The 16,108-nt window shown below is 57.6% G+C and overlaps 6 protein-coding genes across 6 annotated transcripts; 2 read left to right on the top strand and 4 right to left on the bottom strand.

Moving 5' to 3' along the window:
- Window positions 1–873: 873 nt before the first annotated feature.
- Window positions 874–3,229, bottom strand: BKCO1_15000105 (bzip family transcription factor; the record flags this gene model as incomplete). The annotated part of the gene is made up of 3 exons (XM_020271201.1): window positions 874–971; window positions 1,029–2,853; window positions 3,095–3,229. 3 exons carry the CDS (start codon window positions 3,227–3,229, stop codon window positions 874–876), a joined length of 2,058 nt encoding a protein of 685 aa, XP_020131999.1.
- A 672-nt stretch (window positions 3,230–3,901) lies between these two features.
- On the bottom strand, window positions 3,902–5,013 carry BKCO1_15000104 (dna repair exonuclease rad1; the record flags this gene model as incomplete). The annotated part of the gene is made up of 2 exons (XM_020271200.1): window positions 3,902–4,794; window positions 4,842–5,013. The coding sequence occupies 2 exons, from the start codon at window positions 5,011–5,013 to the stop codon at window positions 3,902–3,904; spliced, it is 1,065 nt and encodes a 354-aa protein (XP_020132000.1).
- Window positions 5,014–5,148: 135 nt separating this feature from the next.
- Window positions 5,149–5,548, bottom strand: BKCO1_15000103 (dna repair protein; the record flags this gene model as incomplete). The annotated part of the gene is made up of 4 exons (XM_020271199.1): window positions 5,149–5,194; window positions 5,246–5,300; window positions 5,352–5,381; window positions 5,434–5,548. 4 exons carry the CDS (start codon window positions 5,546–5,548, stop codon window positions 5,149–5,151), a joined length of 246 nt encoding a protein of 81 aa, XP_020132001.1.
- Window positions 5,549–5,882: 334 nt separating this feature from the next.
- BKCO1_15000102 (kelch repeat protein) lies at window positions 5,883–8,187 on the top strand (the record flags this gene model as incomplete). The annotated part of the gene is made up of 3 exons (XM_020271198.1): window positions 5,883–6,189; window positions 6,247–6,333; window positions 6,389–8,187. The coding sequence occupies 3 exons, from the start codon at window positions 5,883–5,885 to the stop codon at window positions 8,185–8,187; spliced, it is 2,193 nt and encodes a 730-aa protein (XP_020132002.1).
- A 982-nt stretch (window positions 8,188–9,169) lies between these two features.
- Window positions 9,170–10,365, top strand: BKCO1_15000101 (l-arabinitol 4-dehydrogenase; the record flags this gene model as incomplete). Its single annotated transcript, XM_020271197.1, has 2 exons — window positions 9,170–9,354; window positions 9,429–10,365. The coding sequence occupies 2 exons, from the start codon at window positions 9,170–9,172 to the stop codon at window positions 10,363–10,365; spliced, it is 1,122 nt and encodes a 373-aa protein (XP_020132003.1).
- A 1,574-nt stretch (window positions 10,366–11,939) lies between these two features.
- Window positions 11,940–13,391, bottom strand: BKCO1_15000100 (peptidyl-prolyl cis-trans isomerase-like 4; the record flags this gene model as incomplete). The annotated part of the gene is made up of 2 exons (XM_020271196.1): window positions 11,940–13,236; window positions 13,312–13,391. The coding sequence occupies 2 exons, from the start codon at window positions 13,389–13,391 to the stop codon at window positions 11,940–11,942; spliced, it is 1,377 nt and encodes a 458-aa protein (XP_020132004.1).
- Between the last annotated feature and the right edge of the window lie 2,717 nt (window positions 13,392–16,108).

Raw genomic sequence — 16,108 nt, 5'->3', positions numbered from 1 at the left:
AGACCTTCTCTCTCCGGGGACAACAACACGTTTGGGTGCCATGAGCAGCGCTCCATCCACCACCCCTGTATTTCAGGCAATCGACGTTCATCTCGCCGCGAAACAAGGGCTGGAAATCCCTCGATTGGCCTCGATGGCTCAACTTGTCCTCCACAAAACGACTTGGAGCACGTTAGGTCCCACTTCGTCTTGGTCGGCCGGAGACTCTGATCATTGAAAGCCTAATTCATCGATCTGAAAGGAACGAGTGTGAAAGAGAAGAGACGAAGAGGAGGATGAAAGAGCACTCTCTCTCATACATGCGTGGAACAAGGCGCAATTGATGAAGATTGTGGACGCAGATAAGTCTTGTTATTTAAAAGACAAATTGTCATATTTTGAATTCCAAGTTTTTTCCCCCGGTCCTTTGTCCGGAACACCGAAGATATGTAGAAGTGTTGAAGTTAGAAAACAGTTGATAAGACCAAGAAGATGCACCACATGGTTCCTGTATCTTTTTTCTCCAATACTGTGCCGCAGGGATTCTGATTCAGCAGTCTTGCGTCGTTCGCCTTCAAATATTTCGCGTCCTGTTTTCATCCATATCGAGTCTGAGTAGATAGCCTTGGTATGGAATGAGGCAAAAAGGCCTTCACACGGCAGTCGAGAAAAGTAATTCTTGAATGAGTTTCTAATTCCCATTTCATTGCTTTCTGCGCCGGTTCATCAGGCACTGCTGATCTTGGCCGTCCTGCCTTGCCGTCATGGACAGGCGCTGGAGTGGTAGCTTTCGCCGTAGCTTGTGCTGGTTTCGAGCTGAGGTGGTATTGGATTGTCAGGTATGAGAGATCCATTGTGGTTCAGCAATGATGATCCCGCAGTCCAAGGTGACCATTAGAATGCTTCGATGATAGCGGCGCGTAGAGCATAGTGGATATCTGAGCGACGGAACCCCGGACCTCGGCCGATGCAAACACCACGTTTGATCAAACCTGCGACGAGTTAGCCACCTTCGCATCCCAGCCTTACAGCTAGCCAACCAAACTTACCGTTGATGAACCTCTGAACATCGATTGTCACCGACCTGTTCTGCCTCCGCTCTTCCACGGAGCCTACGGTCGCAACCCCACCCATGCCGTACTCGCTCAGGTCCAGATGGTTGTCGTCGGCCCAAGCGTAATTCAGGTCGTAGAAGCGATCCCATTCATCCCAATTCTTGGGATCAGCTGACGGAAATTCTCCCCAATCCATTGAGTATGGCTGTTCCAGCCTTTGTGCCCTCTGCTGAAGGAGGTTCGCACTGTCAGGCGTACTCGGGCCGTTCGACGTGGAATTCTCACCGTGTGAGGCGCTGGGGACACTGGAACTGCTGGGCAAGCTTGCCTGTCCTGGGCTGCCTGTCGCCAACATGGGCTGAGGAGCTGGAGACATGCCGAAATTGCCACCGACGTGGTTGGGTGCAAATTGATCGAGCGCCTCGCCGAGGACGCCCATTTCCGAATCTGGATGCGCGACGTCGCCGTGTGGTGATTGAACGCGCGCAAGAGCATCAAGCGTCTTGACAGCTGTCTCTGCGAAAGATGCTTGTGCGTCTATATGCACGCCCAATTCCTCGAGGTATCCTTCGACGTCCTGGCTGTCTAACCACTCGCCGCCATATGCTTCCAGATCGTATTCTAGTTCTGGGGTAAAGATGATGTTGGGTCGCGTGCTTGTTCGAAGTTCCTCGAGTTGTACTTTGGTGGCGTACGGTCCAACACGGCGGACATTAAAGCTTATTTGGCCTGGGATGACCCTGCCGTTTTCATCTCGCACAGGGTAGTGGGTCCCTGCTCCGCCTAGATGGAGGAATGGCGAGTTAAGAAAGTCAAGTGGTTGGAGCACAGAGTTCTGGAGAAGATCTCTGAAATCTTTGAGTAGTCTGTCTCGGGATGAATAGTGACGACAGAGGCGGAAAACCCGATTGAAGTCGCTGGGGCGGAGGTGTGCGGTTGAGAGAAGATGGAAAGCTCGTTCGAGACAGGCTCGTTGCAAGCGACGTGAAAAGGTGGTTTCTTGGAAAGAGTAGGTGAAAGCGGGTCGGGGGGTGCTGTTCATCGGAGACGGAATCCAGGGTGAAACACGTGTGAATGGTTCGTAGGTTCGTGCTCGGATCGGAGCAACTGCGCTTTTTTCGTTTTGGTGGTGCTCGTTCATGTGCTGGCCAAGGGCTTCCGGTTGGGGTTGGAAGGCATTTACTGCGTCCGTGTGGACGGGGTTCCGAAAGTGGGAGGAAAGGGCGAAGGAAGTGTCCTGAGGCTGACGCAGTTCAGTAACTATTGGCTCCCCTGCAGCTCCAAAGGTTGAAGCTGATAGATTAGGGAGATCCGACCCTGAATAGAAATCAACGTTTTGTCCAAAGGCCGGGGCCTCAGGCTCTTCGGCAATCTTATAGTATCCCAAGCCGATATGGGTTGAGTGAGAGTTTATCTGGGCGTCTGCATTTGGCACCTGTGACACGTCATGCGGGGCTTGGCCCATGTCTTGGTAGCTACGTGTTGAGATGTTTGGCGCAGCCGCCGCATTCTGTGGTGTGGTCGAGGGGTCGGAGGCGGCCTCTTGGCTATCCTCACGCTCGTCCTCAGTGTCAACATGCTTTGCAGTCTTGGCGAGGTTGACGAAAGCCTCGCTGGTCGATCTCAACTCGGAGGCCAAGTGCGGACGCAAGGCGAAGATGTCCGAAGCCATTGCCTGGTCGTTGAAGTGCAGGAACGAATCGTTCATGCCATCGATGACCGACTGCAGCTGTTCGACCTGCTTTTGCAGGGAGGATATGGTCATCTCCTTCCGCTGGCGGTATGCTCTCTGAGCAAGGCGGATCTGGGTGCGACGCCGCTGTGCCGGGGTTAGTCGGCGGACCATATAGGGCGTCGGCATGATGGAGGCTGGAAACGGGAAGGGAGGCGAGAAAGGATGAAAGCAGCAGAGCGAAGACGGGAAGTTCAAGGCAAAAGCAGTGCAGTGGGGCACTCTGGGGATGGGGGCAGCGCTCGTATAGCGGAGCGTCACCGCTAGTGCAAGGAGAGGATTTTGTGATGAGTGATCGGAAGAGAGAGTGCATTTTTTGATTACTCACATCTGCAGCGGTCTCATCCTGTGTATCTACTTTTGGTCTGCCTCTCTGCTTCTTGCCCTTGCTGATGGGCTCCGCGGACGGCGTGGGTTGCCTGGCCCGCTTTTTGGTAGGGCGCTCTTCACTCTCCGAGCCCATGGTTACGCTGCGGATCGCCGCCGAGGCGAAACGTGGGGGCGCGCCGTCCTTCGCTGGGAACAACTGGTCCTCTTTGGAGAAGAGACGGGTGCGGCTCTCCTTAATTCTCTTTGGGGAAGCAGGCGGCGCACGTCGGTGTCGGGGGCTGGCTATGTTATAAGAAGAATGAAGGGCCGGTGTAATACAGCAGTGCGACTCCGCCACGGTCTTGGTAATCCGCCTAGTGGCACCGGCGTTAAACCCAAGACGAGGCGAGGCCAGGAAAGCGGCCGGTTGACTTCGGCCGCGACCGCGTGAGTGGGTGGCGCGAGCAGCGGGGAGAAGGGCGGTTAGCCGGGAGGGATGGCGTCAGAGGGGTTAGGAGATGGCGCGTGCAGAGTGGAATGCAAGGCTATTAGCCATAAAGCGCGAGAAAGAGCTGTGTTGCGGTAGGCAAGATGCGTTCACGCCCCGTGAGGAGTTGCGGAGCGATGCGAGAGATGTGCTCAGGGCGACTGTTCACTAATCACCGGCCTTAGCGGCTAGGGCGTCGCGGCCCCACCGCTTACGCCGACCGCTACCTAGCCCGCAGTCGGCAATCCATCCCCCCGGTTTTGGGCCCCTGCTAAGCTTCACAGCCTGGCTTCACACGTGCAAGTCGAACTACAAAAGCTCAAACACTTCTTTCTTGGCCTAATCCGAGCCGGGAGCATCGCCTTCGCTGTCTCCATCACCGCTGTCTCCATCACCGCCGTCTCCGTCTTCAGCCTCCTCGCGGATCAGCGGCACGAACCGGAAATCGACGAAGCTCACTTGGCCGCCGTCCACCTCAATCATGAACTGCAGGCTCAGCACTCCCTGACTATCCCCCCGGATGCTGACCTTCGTCGCTGCTGCCATTGCACGTGCTGCCGCTTTGATCAACCCAAACCGGTACGAGTATACTACGCCGTGTGCCACCTGGAATGTCTCAAGCAACGTATCCTGCTGATTGTGCCCGCCCCGCGCCCCCGAGTCATTGCTGTTGTCCGGCCTATCGAACTCCACTACGGTGCTTCCCAGCGTCCCGCTGGCGCTTAAAGAAAAGAAGGGGGCGGTGGGGTTGGCTCGCAACACCAAGTTTTCCGGGTTCGTGCTGCTCAGCTCTGTGATTGCATCGTGCAGGAACGAGCTTCGCATAATGATCTTCATGGCCAACTCGTCCCTCGCAAACGGAATGTCTTCGTCCTCGGCCTCGTCCAGTTCGTAAGTTGTCAGTTCGCAAGTCGTAGTCACGCCACCCTCCTCCAAAACAACCTTCAACGGCGAACCCGGCGCTTCGTAAGAGAGACGGCACACCGACGCCATCCCAAGGACCCTGTTATCGAATGCGTTTGTGGCTTCTCTCGAGCTGAACGTCGAAAACGGGTTCCGCTGGTTCGCGTCTGTGAGGCCAAAAATCTGCAGCGTCTCGAGGAGGGATGGGAGTGAAATTGCAAACGCTGGAACAGTGTCGGCGTCATCATCATCTGCGTCGGATTGTGAACTGAACCGCGGTGGATTGAACAGAAACGTGGTGAAGAGAGTCTTTTCGAGAAATGCGAGGCCTGCGTGAAGTCAGACACTGAAGTCACAGGGCAGGCTCTACGCATACCTTGCATGACACGGTTGTCCTCAGCACTAAACCGAAGCCCATCCTCAGTTATCTGTACGCGCACTTTTTCCGCAAACCCAATGCTCCGCAGTATCATGAATAGCTGCCGTGCCGAGCCGGACACGGCGCTGAGGATCGGCTGACTGTCCACGACGTCGTTCATGATGGCCATTTTTGTCTGCTCGTATTTGTGCAGCTGTTTGGAAAGAACTGGCGAATATTATATTCCCGAAGTTATGGCATCACCCTTCTTAACGTACACGACACTTCCGACGGCGCCTTGCTGAATGAGAAAAGAAAGGTGTTTTTATACGTAGACACCGACCGCGCAGATCATGTATACGGCACCGAAGCTGCAGCCGTCAGTATACGCGCGCGAGAATGGATTTGGGGGGTAATAATACCCAAAGGCAAACGACGCAGGGACGCCGAGGGCAGGTAGCGTGACGATGGACCGAGCTGTCACCTTGTCAGCGTGCGCATGTCCGTCAATTGCGCGCGGGTTCCTACTGAGGCCAAAGACGCCGGTGAGGATGAATGCTGCGCAGCAGGGTCAGCGATAAGTCTGGCAGGAAAGTCACAACGCGCGTACCAGCCAGGAGCAACGCGAAGCCGACGGTGAACTGGGCGTCCTTGGAGACGGTGGGATAGAAGGGCTGGGCGGAGGACGCCTCCCAGATATCGAGCAGAGGCAGCTGAGCAGACATGGATGTGGCGAAAAGAGCGTGTGTCGGGGGGGTTGAGGCTCAGAGCAGACGCACCGGGAGAGCTCGCAAGGCAGACAGCTGCATTCGGTTACGTATACGTGGTGTTGCTGGGCCGGCCAGCCCTAACTAGGCCGCGCGGAGAAGCGGCGCCGCCAAGCCAGGCCCGGGCGCAGATTCCTCCTGCGTGGCGGCCCGGCGGCGATTGACCTTGGACGGAGCGCTTTGAGATCACTGCCAGCCTCACCTCCGAGCGCATCAGTTCATTGTACGCCCTGCTCCGTCTCACTCGCTGCTTTTTCCATGCCCGTCTCATAAACCGACACCGCCGCGGTCAATGGCCCACGCCGTCAATTCGGCCCTGCACGCTCTTACCAGCCCTCCTCATTCCTCCTCGTCCGCAACCATTCCTGTTTCCTCGACCCCATCCAACACCACCTTCGTCATGTCGGCCACCTCGGCCACCTCGGCCACCTCGGCCAGCCCTGTGCTGCGCAGGCGCAGCGGGAAGAATGAAGGCTATCGCCCGAAGATTGTCACCACCGTCGGCGCCAAACCTGCCTGTCTGGTGAACGCATCTGTGACGTATGTCGGCAACGACCAGATTTATGCGTTCGGCGGTTTTGATCAATACACCGACGAGGGTCAGCCTCCTTCCATCGCTGCGCGTCTCACAGTCCAGCAAAGCTGATGCGCCGCAGTCTATAATCATGTCCTACGCCTCAACTTGCAGACACGCCAGTGGAACCTGGTCGATAATTACGGTGACATTCCGGGCGTTCGTATGGGTATGCGCCTCACCGAAACCGTCGCATATTTGCCCTGATGCTTACCTTCCAGCAGGCCACACTGCCAGTCTGTGGCAGGGAAACAAGCTGCTCGTTTTTGGTGGTGAGAATGAGCACCGCACCTACCTTCACGATGTTATTATCTTCGACCTGCAGACGGCTCACTGGACTCAACCTGACATCCACGGAACTCCTCCCAAGGGCCGCGCCCGTCACTCGGCCGTCATCCACGACGACAAGCTTTTTATTCTCGGTGGCATGAGCGGTTCCGACAACTACGTCCTCGACGACATTTGTTACTTGGACCTCAAGACCTGGACCTGGTCTCGCACGTGGCGCTTTGTTCCGCGCTACGACCACACCAGCTGGGTTTGGGACGGCAAGATTTGGGTATTTGGTGGTCTTGGAGAGGATATGGAAAAGACCAGTGAAATCTGGTGGCTGGACATTCGAGGCAGCCCTGCGTTCGAAGCTGCTATGGCGTATGGCACCTCCGGCAGAGGTGCGCTGGGTAGGACTCGGGACTCGAACTCATCGAGCTGGCGCAACACGCTGACGACTGGCAACACGGGGTATGCCGCGAATTCGAGCAGCGTCCAGACTAACCCGGCCCACATGTCTGGCAACAGGCCCTTGTTCGCTCCAGGAGCCATCTCCTCGCTCAAGTTCGTCGCAAGTCAGAATCTCCCAACACAGGCACTTGGCACGCATTTCCATGTCTTTACATCTGGCCAGCTCGTCGATTTCGTCACCCCGGCTTCGGTCATGTCTTCGTGCGACATCAGCCTTTCGACGTTGGATCTCGACACCCTGCGTTGGCACAAGCTGGCGGATGGCAAAGACATGTTTCCTCCCAACTATCGCTGGCATTATTGCACCCTTAACGAAGATGGAACCCACGCGTGGTTGCTCGGTTGTCCCACCGATCCTGGCAACACCGGCGACGCCACTGGCGAGTATCTCAGCGACGTCTTGCCCATCGACCTCACCAAGTTTGGCTTGCTCGGCAACTCGCTTACACACGAAACGCGCGCCGAGGTCCATAAGCTCCCATCATCCGATGCGAATGAGAACTCGCCCCTCTCAGGTATCGGAGCGGACTTGATCAAGGTCTTCGATCAGCCTCCGGAGACGGGTAGCGGGGCGGACTTCCAGATCACGGCCGAGCGCGACTTCGAGGATGAGTACGATGATGACGCCTCGGTCGTGGCCGAATCGTCGTCCGCGCAGGAGTCGGCACCGATTCACGTCCACAAGATGATTTTGCAAGCACGCTGGCCCCACTTTGCTCGGATGTACGCATCGCAAATGCTCGAATTCCACACCAAGAAGATGCATATCCCGGAGCCGTACAGCACCGTTCGGGCTTTCCTGCACTATCTTTATACCGACAGCATCGCTCCTCGCAGCAGCAACGGACCCTCGCTTCGCGATGTCGCCGGCATGTTAGTCATGTCGAACATCTATGTCATGCCGCGCTTGCGCATCCTTTGCGTCAACAGGTTGCACAAGGAACTCGATGTCGAGCACGCAGCTATCATCTGGGAACGTGCCAACACCGCTGGTGAAAACTGGCTGAAAGAGCGGGCAGCAGACTTCTGCATGACGTACTGGGGCAAGATTGTGCGTACCAGAGGATTTCGCTCTTTGCCAAAGCGCAGTCTGCTTGAGCTCTGCGACGAAGTGGACGACCATGGCCGTGTCCTCAGCGGCGAAGAGTTGGAGGCACTTGGCGCCCTGGCTGGCATCAAGTACCCCGGACGTGAAGGCCGAAAGCGCGGCGCCGGAGTGCTGGCGAGCGACGACATTGAGGAAGGTGAGAACGACGATGATGAAGGAATGGAAATTTCGTAAGATGATGCTGCTGCTGATGTCGCTCCCACCTAGCGTGCCTCATCCAGCGGTTTGCACTTTGTTTTCCTGTTCGAGTTTCTTAACGACTTTCTCAACTTCATGAAGGACATATGGTTTAATTCGGCGGTTGGATGGCATGAGTATGGCGCTTTACGAAAAAGCAAATTGCAGAGGCGTTTCCGATTCGGCGCGGTTTCCTTGGGACGGAGGTATGTGGAAGGCCACTGGAGTTTGCTTTGTGGTCATAACGACAATGGCCATGCTTTTACGATCAGCGCAGGGTATAGATAAAGTGGCTTGCCACGAAATGCTTCAGCAGTCTTTGTAGCGAACAGCGTAGCCTGCAGCAATAATAACGGCTACGATGAAAGAAAGGGCCCGTCACGTGAACGAGCGGCTGCCCAGGACCCCCGGCTGGCTAAACTGGGGCGGCGGCCTGTGCTTGGAGAGCCCCTCTTTTGAGACGTCACCTGCTACCCCGCGGTGGTCCCCTCGACCACCACTGGACCCACGCTCCAGCCATCCACAGGCGGAAAAACTCACGCCAACGCGGCAACTCGAAACGCTGCGGCGAAACAGCCAATGGGCTTCCACGCCGCGGTACCACCACAGACACGACGCATCGTGGGTTTGGCAATGGGTCGTGGGGCGCCGGCTCCCACCCCGTGCCACTGCCCCCTCCGGTGGGCGGAGGCCCATAGAAGCTCTGGCCCATGGTCCAGACAGCTGTCCAGCTTCGTCTCTTCACAGTCGCGAGCCCACGCCCGCCGCCGCAAGGTCCACGCGAAGCTAATTTGTCTCTCCCACCGCGAGATCTCCTGGGCGCGACCCTGCAGACGTTCAAAAGCTTATTCGCCGGCCCTCTTGAAGTTGTGATCTGCGCCGCTCTCGTCCGCTTTTTCCCAAGCTCCCCGCCTTCCCGCTCTCCTCGCACCTCCAATTGCAGCCGCAAGCTCTGGGAACACTGTAAACAGCCGCCGAAATGTCCACCACCATGACCAGCACCACGGCCGTTGAGCCGTCGAAGCCGAACATTGGCGTCTACACCAACCCCAAGCATGACCTGTGGGTGGCCGAGGCGGAGCCCACGCTGGAGCAGGTCAAGAGCGGCGAGGCGCTCAAGGAGAACGAGGTCACAATCGCAGTCAAGAGCACCGGCATCTGCGGGTGCGTTTTTTCCCCTGCACAGCTGCGCTTTCCCCGCACGTTCGGATCGCTGACTGCTTCGACGGCGCCCACAGATCCGACGTCCACTTCTGGCACGCGGGCTGTATCGGGCCCATGATCGTGCGCGGCGACCACATCCTGGGGCACGAGTCGGCGGGCGTCATTGTCGCGGCGCACCCGTCGGTCAAGCACCTGAAGGTGGGCGACCGGGTCGCGGTCGAGCCCAACATCCCGTGCCACCAGTGCGGGCCGTGCCTGGTCGGGCGGTACAACGGGTGCGAGAACGACAAGTTCCTGTCGACGCCGCCGGTCAACGGGCTGCTGCGGCGCTACGTCAACCACCCGGCCATCTGGTGCCACAAGTTGCCGGACAACCTGACGTACGAGGACGGCGCGCTGCTGGAGCCGCTGGCGGTGGCGCTGGCGGGCATGCAGCGCGCCAACCTCCAGCTCGGCGACCCGGTGCTGGTGTGCGGCGCGGGGCCCATCGGCCTCGTCACGCTGCTGTGCTGCCGCGCCGCCGGCGCCGAGCCGCTCGTCGTCACCGACATCGACGAGGGCCGCCTGGCCTTCGCCCGGGAGCTGGTGCCCGGCGTGCGCACGCACAAGGTCGAGTTCGGCCACTCGCCCGAGCAGTTTGCCCAGTTCGTGCACGAGAAGATGGACGGCAACGAGCCCGCGCTCGCCATGGAGTGCACCGGCGTCGAGAGCAGCATCGCCGGCGCCATCCAGGCCGCCAAGTTCGGCGGCAAGGTCTTCGTCATCGGCGTCGGCAAGAGCGAGATCAAGATCCCCTTCATGCGCCTGTCCACCCGCGAGGTCGACCTGCAGTTCCAGTACCGCTACTGCAACCAGTGGCCTCGCGCCATCCGCCTGCTGGCCGGCGGCGTCATCGACCTCAAGAAGCTCGTCACCCACCGCTTCGCCCTCGAGGACGCCCTCAAGGCCTTCGAGACGGCGAGCGATCCCAAGACCGGCGCGATCAAGGTGCAGATCCAGACCTATGATTGAGACGGCTCGCTGTTGTCTTGAGCAATGAAGGGTTTCAACGGTGTTAGGGCGCGGTGATTTTCATTCCAATGCTTTTCGATACTGGCGGGTTAGGATCGATAGAGTGTTGACGATGTGATGAGCATAGATTGAGATTTCTCACGAGAGCGCTTCGGAATAGATGTACTTGCCGCCCTTGTTCGTCAACGTTGTCGGCTCTTCTATTCAATACTTGAATCTTTGCTCGCTTATGCTGGCGATTTACAAAGACATCTCTATAAACCATTCCATCTGCTTGTTCACGCTTTACCAGCCTTCATTTTTTTTCTTTTTCAGGGTTAGCTCGAGATCTGCCATCGAACGAAGAAGTCAGCTCACTTTCCGGAAATGAAGAGGCAGCCGCTAAAAAAAGCGTACTTGCGCCGTCAATCATGCGGAAGCTCTGTTCAGTGGGCACAGATGGCTGACTAGACCTTAGACGTGTGAAATCATCACGGAATACATCTTTTTCAGTCAGTGCGCACGAGCTCTGTGCTTCGCCTCCACTCATTGAGTCTAGATAAATGGAAGGCTGCCATCCCGTTCCTGTCATTGGTGGATAAAGTGGAATAAGTATACTCTCGTACTTATTCTTCACAGCTGCACAGGAAACAAACTGTCGCGGGAGTATGGGTTTCAAACCAGTGAAGTTGGTATCCGGCCCTCAGTAGCACGGTCAGTGCTTGAGCGCAGCATCATATTATTTGTTTTGCTGTCCTCCATCATGCTCGAATGGCTATCCCCGGGAGCAAGGAATTTGCGCGTACTTTGTTATAAGTTGATGGCGGTGGTTTTCATTGGTATATCTTTGAATGGCTACCGGTGTTTGCTCGCGGACGGTTCAGCGGCACAGACAAATCACAACAGTGGTGGTATTATGAGTTCTCGACCTGAGCATGGAATCACGTTGTAGGTGAGTGCGGAAGTGATGAAGAGTGGTTTCGGCAGCCAGAGTGCCTCTTATCCCTTATCTCGTCTTAATCCGTGTCATGTGTGCTAGTGAAATGAATCTCCCACCAATTTACACGCAAGTGACACGTATTCCCCCGTACATAAGCATGGTCGTCACATGTAGCTAGGTCCACTTTTGTCACTGTACCTGCGATTCTTGCAACGCCGTTACATGCCGTAGTTACGGTCATTATTCAGTTCGGAGCAGCGGCAACCGGTATAGTGATGACAACGAGTCAAGGCTGTTTAGTTTTCCTGTACATCGCATTAATGATGATGGCCTTTTCTATGCCCTTGTTTGGGCCGTGTCTCGAAATGGCAGGCTTTCACATTCCAAACTGCTGGACTAATATGGAGGAAAAGGAGAGATGGCCAACAACACCGAACTCTGCTGTCATAGGCCAGCAATTGCCCATGCTAATGCTGTCGAACATTGCCGAGATGATACTCATCCGTGTCATCAATGCAAATGGTCAAGTAACCATTTGAGAAACTTTTGTTGTACCTGAAGACCTCTACCCAGCCCGCAGCTCATTTATCAAAATTCGACCATTTCTCCCGGGAACTCCCATTAAACACGAAGGCTCTGGGGCTCGCCCATTCATTTATCTGCGCCTATCGTAGTCCCGGCCTCGATCGTCTCGCCCGTAGCGGTCTCCGCTCCTATCACGCCTGCGGTCATCGCGGTACTTGTCACGGCTGCGTTCTCTTCTACGGTCATCACGGTCATCTCTACCGCGGTGCCTATCGCTATCGCGATAGTCCGGTCTCCGGTCCCTGTCTCCCCGAGGGCTTCTGCTCCTATCGCGCTGGCGGCGCCCGTCATTCTTATCGAAGACCAAACCATATTTCTTGGAGCCCCTATCGCGCTCATCTGGGTACTCGGCGCGGTATTGCCTCTTCTTTTCCAGACTCGCGACACCGCCGAAGCCGCCTCCATGTGCACGCTGACGCTTAGCATTCGTGGCGTCACGCCACACGTTTGAGAGTTTCGAGACGCTCTGGGAGAAGTCCACATGGATGCGATGGTCGTCAATCAGCACATCCTGCATCTTGAAGTATGCCTGCTCGCAGGATTTCTTGTCCTCGAACTCGATGAAGGCGTATTGCAAGCTATCGCCAGTTTGCCTGTCGCGGATGACCTCACATGACATGATCTTGCCGAAGCGAGAAAAGATAAGCTCCAGGTCGTCGTCTTGGGTGACGGGATTGAGCTTGCAAACGAAGAGAACGTTCTCGGGCGGCTTGACCTCAGCAAACGGCAGGTCTCCCATCATTTCGAGGGTTAGGGCTTGGGCACGGGCTTCTCTCTCCCGCCGCATTCTCTCCACCTGTTCTTGATCCATGTTCTCATCCAGCTCCTCGTCATCTCTGATGCGCACGGTCGCCAACTGCGCCTGAGTGGGCAGAGGGCTTTCTGGCGGCTCAAGCAAGCCAGAAGGATCGGGGAACGGGTCATCGAGGACTATAGTGTGCCGTATTCTTATGTCCTTCAACGGCCTTCCGTTACTGTCAATGAAGGCGGTATTGACCTTCTCTAGCGCGTCGAAGCCTTCTACCACGGTGCCGAAAATGGCAGACTTGCCATCTAGGTACTCCAAGTTCTGGCCAAGCGTAACAATGAACTGGCTTCCGGCCAGGCGCGCATCGGGATCGGCGGTCGAAGGCACAGTGGCCATGCTGACGGTGCCTCTTTCGACATGCTTGAGCCTCGGGTGGAACTCGGGTGCAAACGTCTTCTTGGAGGGGTCGCTGGGGTCTAGCACGCCCCAAATGGAGGTGCCTCCGTCACTGTCCTTGGAATCGGGGCCGATGGGATCGCCCGTCTGGAAGGAGAAATCGCGTTGGACGGAATGGACGGGTGCGTAGTTGAAGTATTTGATCTTGCAGAGCTTCAGGAAGCTGGCGAGCAGAAGGAAGAGCTTAGTCGGGGGGTTCAGCTTCTCGCGGGCGGGCGCAAAGGGGGCGGTATCTTACTTCTCGCAAGACCTTGGGGCTTCCTTGACCAACAGGTCAATGACAATGTCGCCGACGCTGGTCTCGAGCAACACGGACATGCTGGCGGCGCAAGCTCAGGCGGGAGGGGCGGAGAGGCGGGGGGTCATGCGCAGGTGTGGTGATCGGCGAGGGTTGGTGTAACGCTGGCAATGCGATGGGGAGTGGTGGAGGCGGCTCTGGGGCTGGCTGGCGCGAGGGAAACTTGACGGTCGCGGAGCTCGACGCGCGACATCAGCGGGCGGCGATCATGGGCCGCGCTAGGCCGATTGAGGAAGGGGCTGTGGCATGGACGACCGCGGCTGCTGCTTTTCCTCTGCACCTCCGCCGGCCCTTCACGCGCCCTCACTCCCTGCACATTTACTCGCTCGCCTCGCAGGCCTCGCATGCGCTTCCCATCTCCCTCGCCTGCGTTTCCCTTGTGCCACCTCAGGCGGTCCCCCAATTTTGTCTCTGTTTGGAGCCCACGCTGCCGAGCTCGCACACCAACGTCGCGCGTGTCCGATTGCTCGCCCAGACTCGTCCGCCGACAGAACCGCTGCAGAAGCGGCAGCACCGAGTAACAGGCCACGGTCAAGGCGGCCGGCTGGCAAGGGTGCCGATTCGATTGAGCCTTCTTGACTGACCGGTAGAGCTGCAGCAAGAGGCGCCACAAAGACGGAACACTGCTGCGGAGACGGTCCTCCCCCCCGCCGCCGAAAGCCTTCATGCAAGCGGATCCCTGGACGATGCAGTGACGGGGTGGCCAGCCGCTGTCTCGCACGTCGGTCGTGAGGCCTTGCCTACCTAGCTGCGAGCCCGCTGCCGCCGCGGGACGGCTCGTAGCCTTATCTCGGGCCATGGCGTGTGCCGGTTGCGAACGCCCGCCCTGCGCCGTCATGGCGACACCGGCAGCCGGCCTAGATGTGTTGCGCCCCAAGTCGCGTGAGCATTCGCTTGTATTGCAGCCGTCGGGAGCCATGCACGCCTGCATTCTTCATCCTCTCTTTTCGCTCTGCTGGCGCCGCTTCTCCGCCCATGCTCTAGCCCCACTCGCGCGGCTGCCGGCTCGTCCCCATGGACCTGCTTCCCCGCAGCCTGTGTCATGATGTGATGTGGGTTTTGTTTGTCTCGCCCGGCTGGGGCTTGTTTGGGCAAGGATCGGTGCCACTAGCACATGGTCTGGAGAGCACCATATTCGTCTGGTACCTGTTGCTACCCTGGACTTCAGGCGGATGACGCCAGCACTGCATGGACGCCTTCACGCCTGACGCTCTTCTGCACTTCAAAAATGTATCCCTGCAGACGCGCTTTACGGCTTGCAGGCCAACTTATGCAGAGAGCTTCTCGAGGCCTCTGCCCAATGCTCAGGTCGTACCTTGGGGAACATGCTCCGACGCTGCTTTCGCCACGGACTACCAATGCAGCGCTACGGCAAGGAACCCCCTTGAGCAGCTAGCCATGCGGTGACCAGGGCCGTCGTTACCGATCTCCGGATTCTTCAGAGGAGAGCCTCAGCCGGGTCAAGCGCGGGCGACGCATGTAAAGCCCCGGCTGATCAAGACGGCGGGCCTGGGTCAGCTTCATCTCCCTGCATTTGCGGGGTCGTCGGAGGACGTCAAGACCGGGGGAGGCAGCAAAAAGCAATGCGGACAGTTGCACGATCTGCCTCCGCCCTCCCCTGGCACTGTCAGCGCTGACTTGACTGCAATGCGGCACAGCAGGACAACGCTTAAAGAATTCCCGGAAACCCGTGGCGCGGCCACATGAAACTCTCCGACCAGTGGTCCAAAGCCCTTGGCTCCCTCAACGGACCGCACGACTGCTGTACAAGCGCCTGATTGGGCTACTTGCGGTGTGGATCGCTGCTGGGCGGTTAGCTGCAGAGCTCCGCTCTTATTGGGCTCGCTTTACGGCCCCTGTGGATCTGATTCCGTGTGCGAAAAGCAGTTGCTTTGGCAGACTGGCGGGCTCGCCAGGGCCCTCTGCAGCCACCCTAAGAAGCCTGGGATCCCGTCGCAGTCGCCTCCGCCGGCAAGTCTCACGCTTCCCCCTTCTCCGACGGTGGAGGGCCGCTCTGTTACGAGACGAGGCTGCGCGGCCGACATGCTGTCTCAGTGCCGCATGCCTCTGGTGGAGGCTCGGTTTGCCCCCCGGGGTTGAGGATCGCAAATGATCTTCAGGATCGGACTCGCCTGGAAGCGGATACTTGCTTGGTTGGTGTTCCTTATCTCAAATGTTCAGGCAACCGAAGGCCGCTGTCGTTTGCTTTACTCAATCGGCGAGTGACGAAGCATGGATTTGCCGCCAGCCTGCTCATTTGTACAGACCTGGTCAGTTATGCAGAGTCATGTTTGCCTCCACAACCCGCCTCGCCGGGCCAGGACTCTGCACCGTGTCTGAGCTACACGAAGCGTTGTGCAAGAGCCGTGCCTCAGTAGCGGTTCGGACCAGCTATCCGTATGTTGCTATTTTGCGCCGTGTTGGAGCGGAAGGCTCTTTGCTGATATTCAAAGCGTGCCGGACACTCGACGCGGAGGCCATGGCGCCCCAGCGGTTTGCAGCCAACGACGAGCCGCGCTGTTATAGCTCTCGACACGTGTTGCGGTTTCCTTCGGCCCTTGTTCAAGCACTGCCCGCACTGCCCGCTCTGTGTCACCTTGGAGACAGAAGCGCCAGCCCCGGTAGACCGAGCTGGGCATCAAAGACGGTCCAGGGGTGGAGAGCGCAAATTCCGATGACTTGATGCACAGGTTTCTGTAAGTATTGTTTGTTTCATATCCGCCCTTCAGCTGGCCCC

Source organism: Diplodia corticola (assembly GCF_001883845.1).
Source record: "Diplodia corticola strain CBS 112549 chromosome Unknown scaffold15, whole genome shotgun sequence".
Lineage (NCBI taxonomy): Eukaryota > Fungi > Ascomycota > Dothideomycetes > Botryosphaeriales > Botryosphaeriaceae > Diplodia > Diplodia corticola.
Note: the sequence above shows the minus strand (reverse complement) of the source record. Positions and strands in the feature narration are given on the sequence as shown.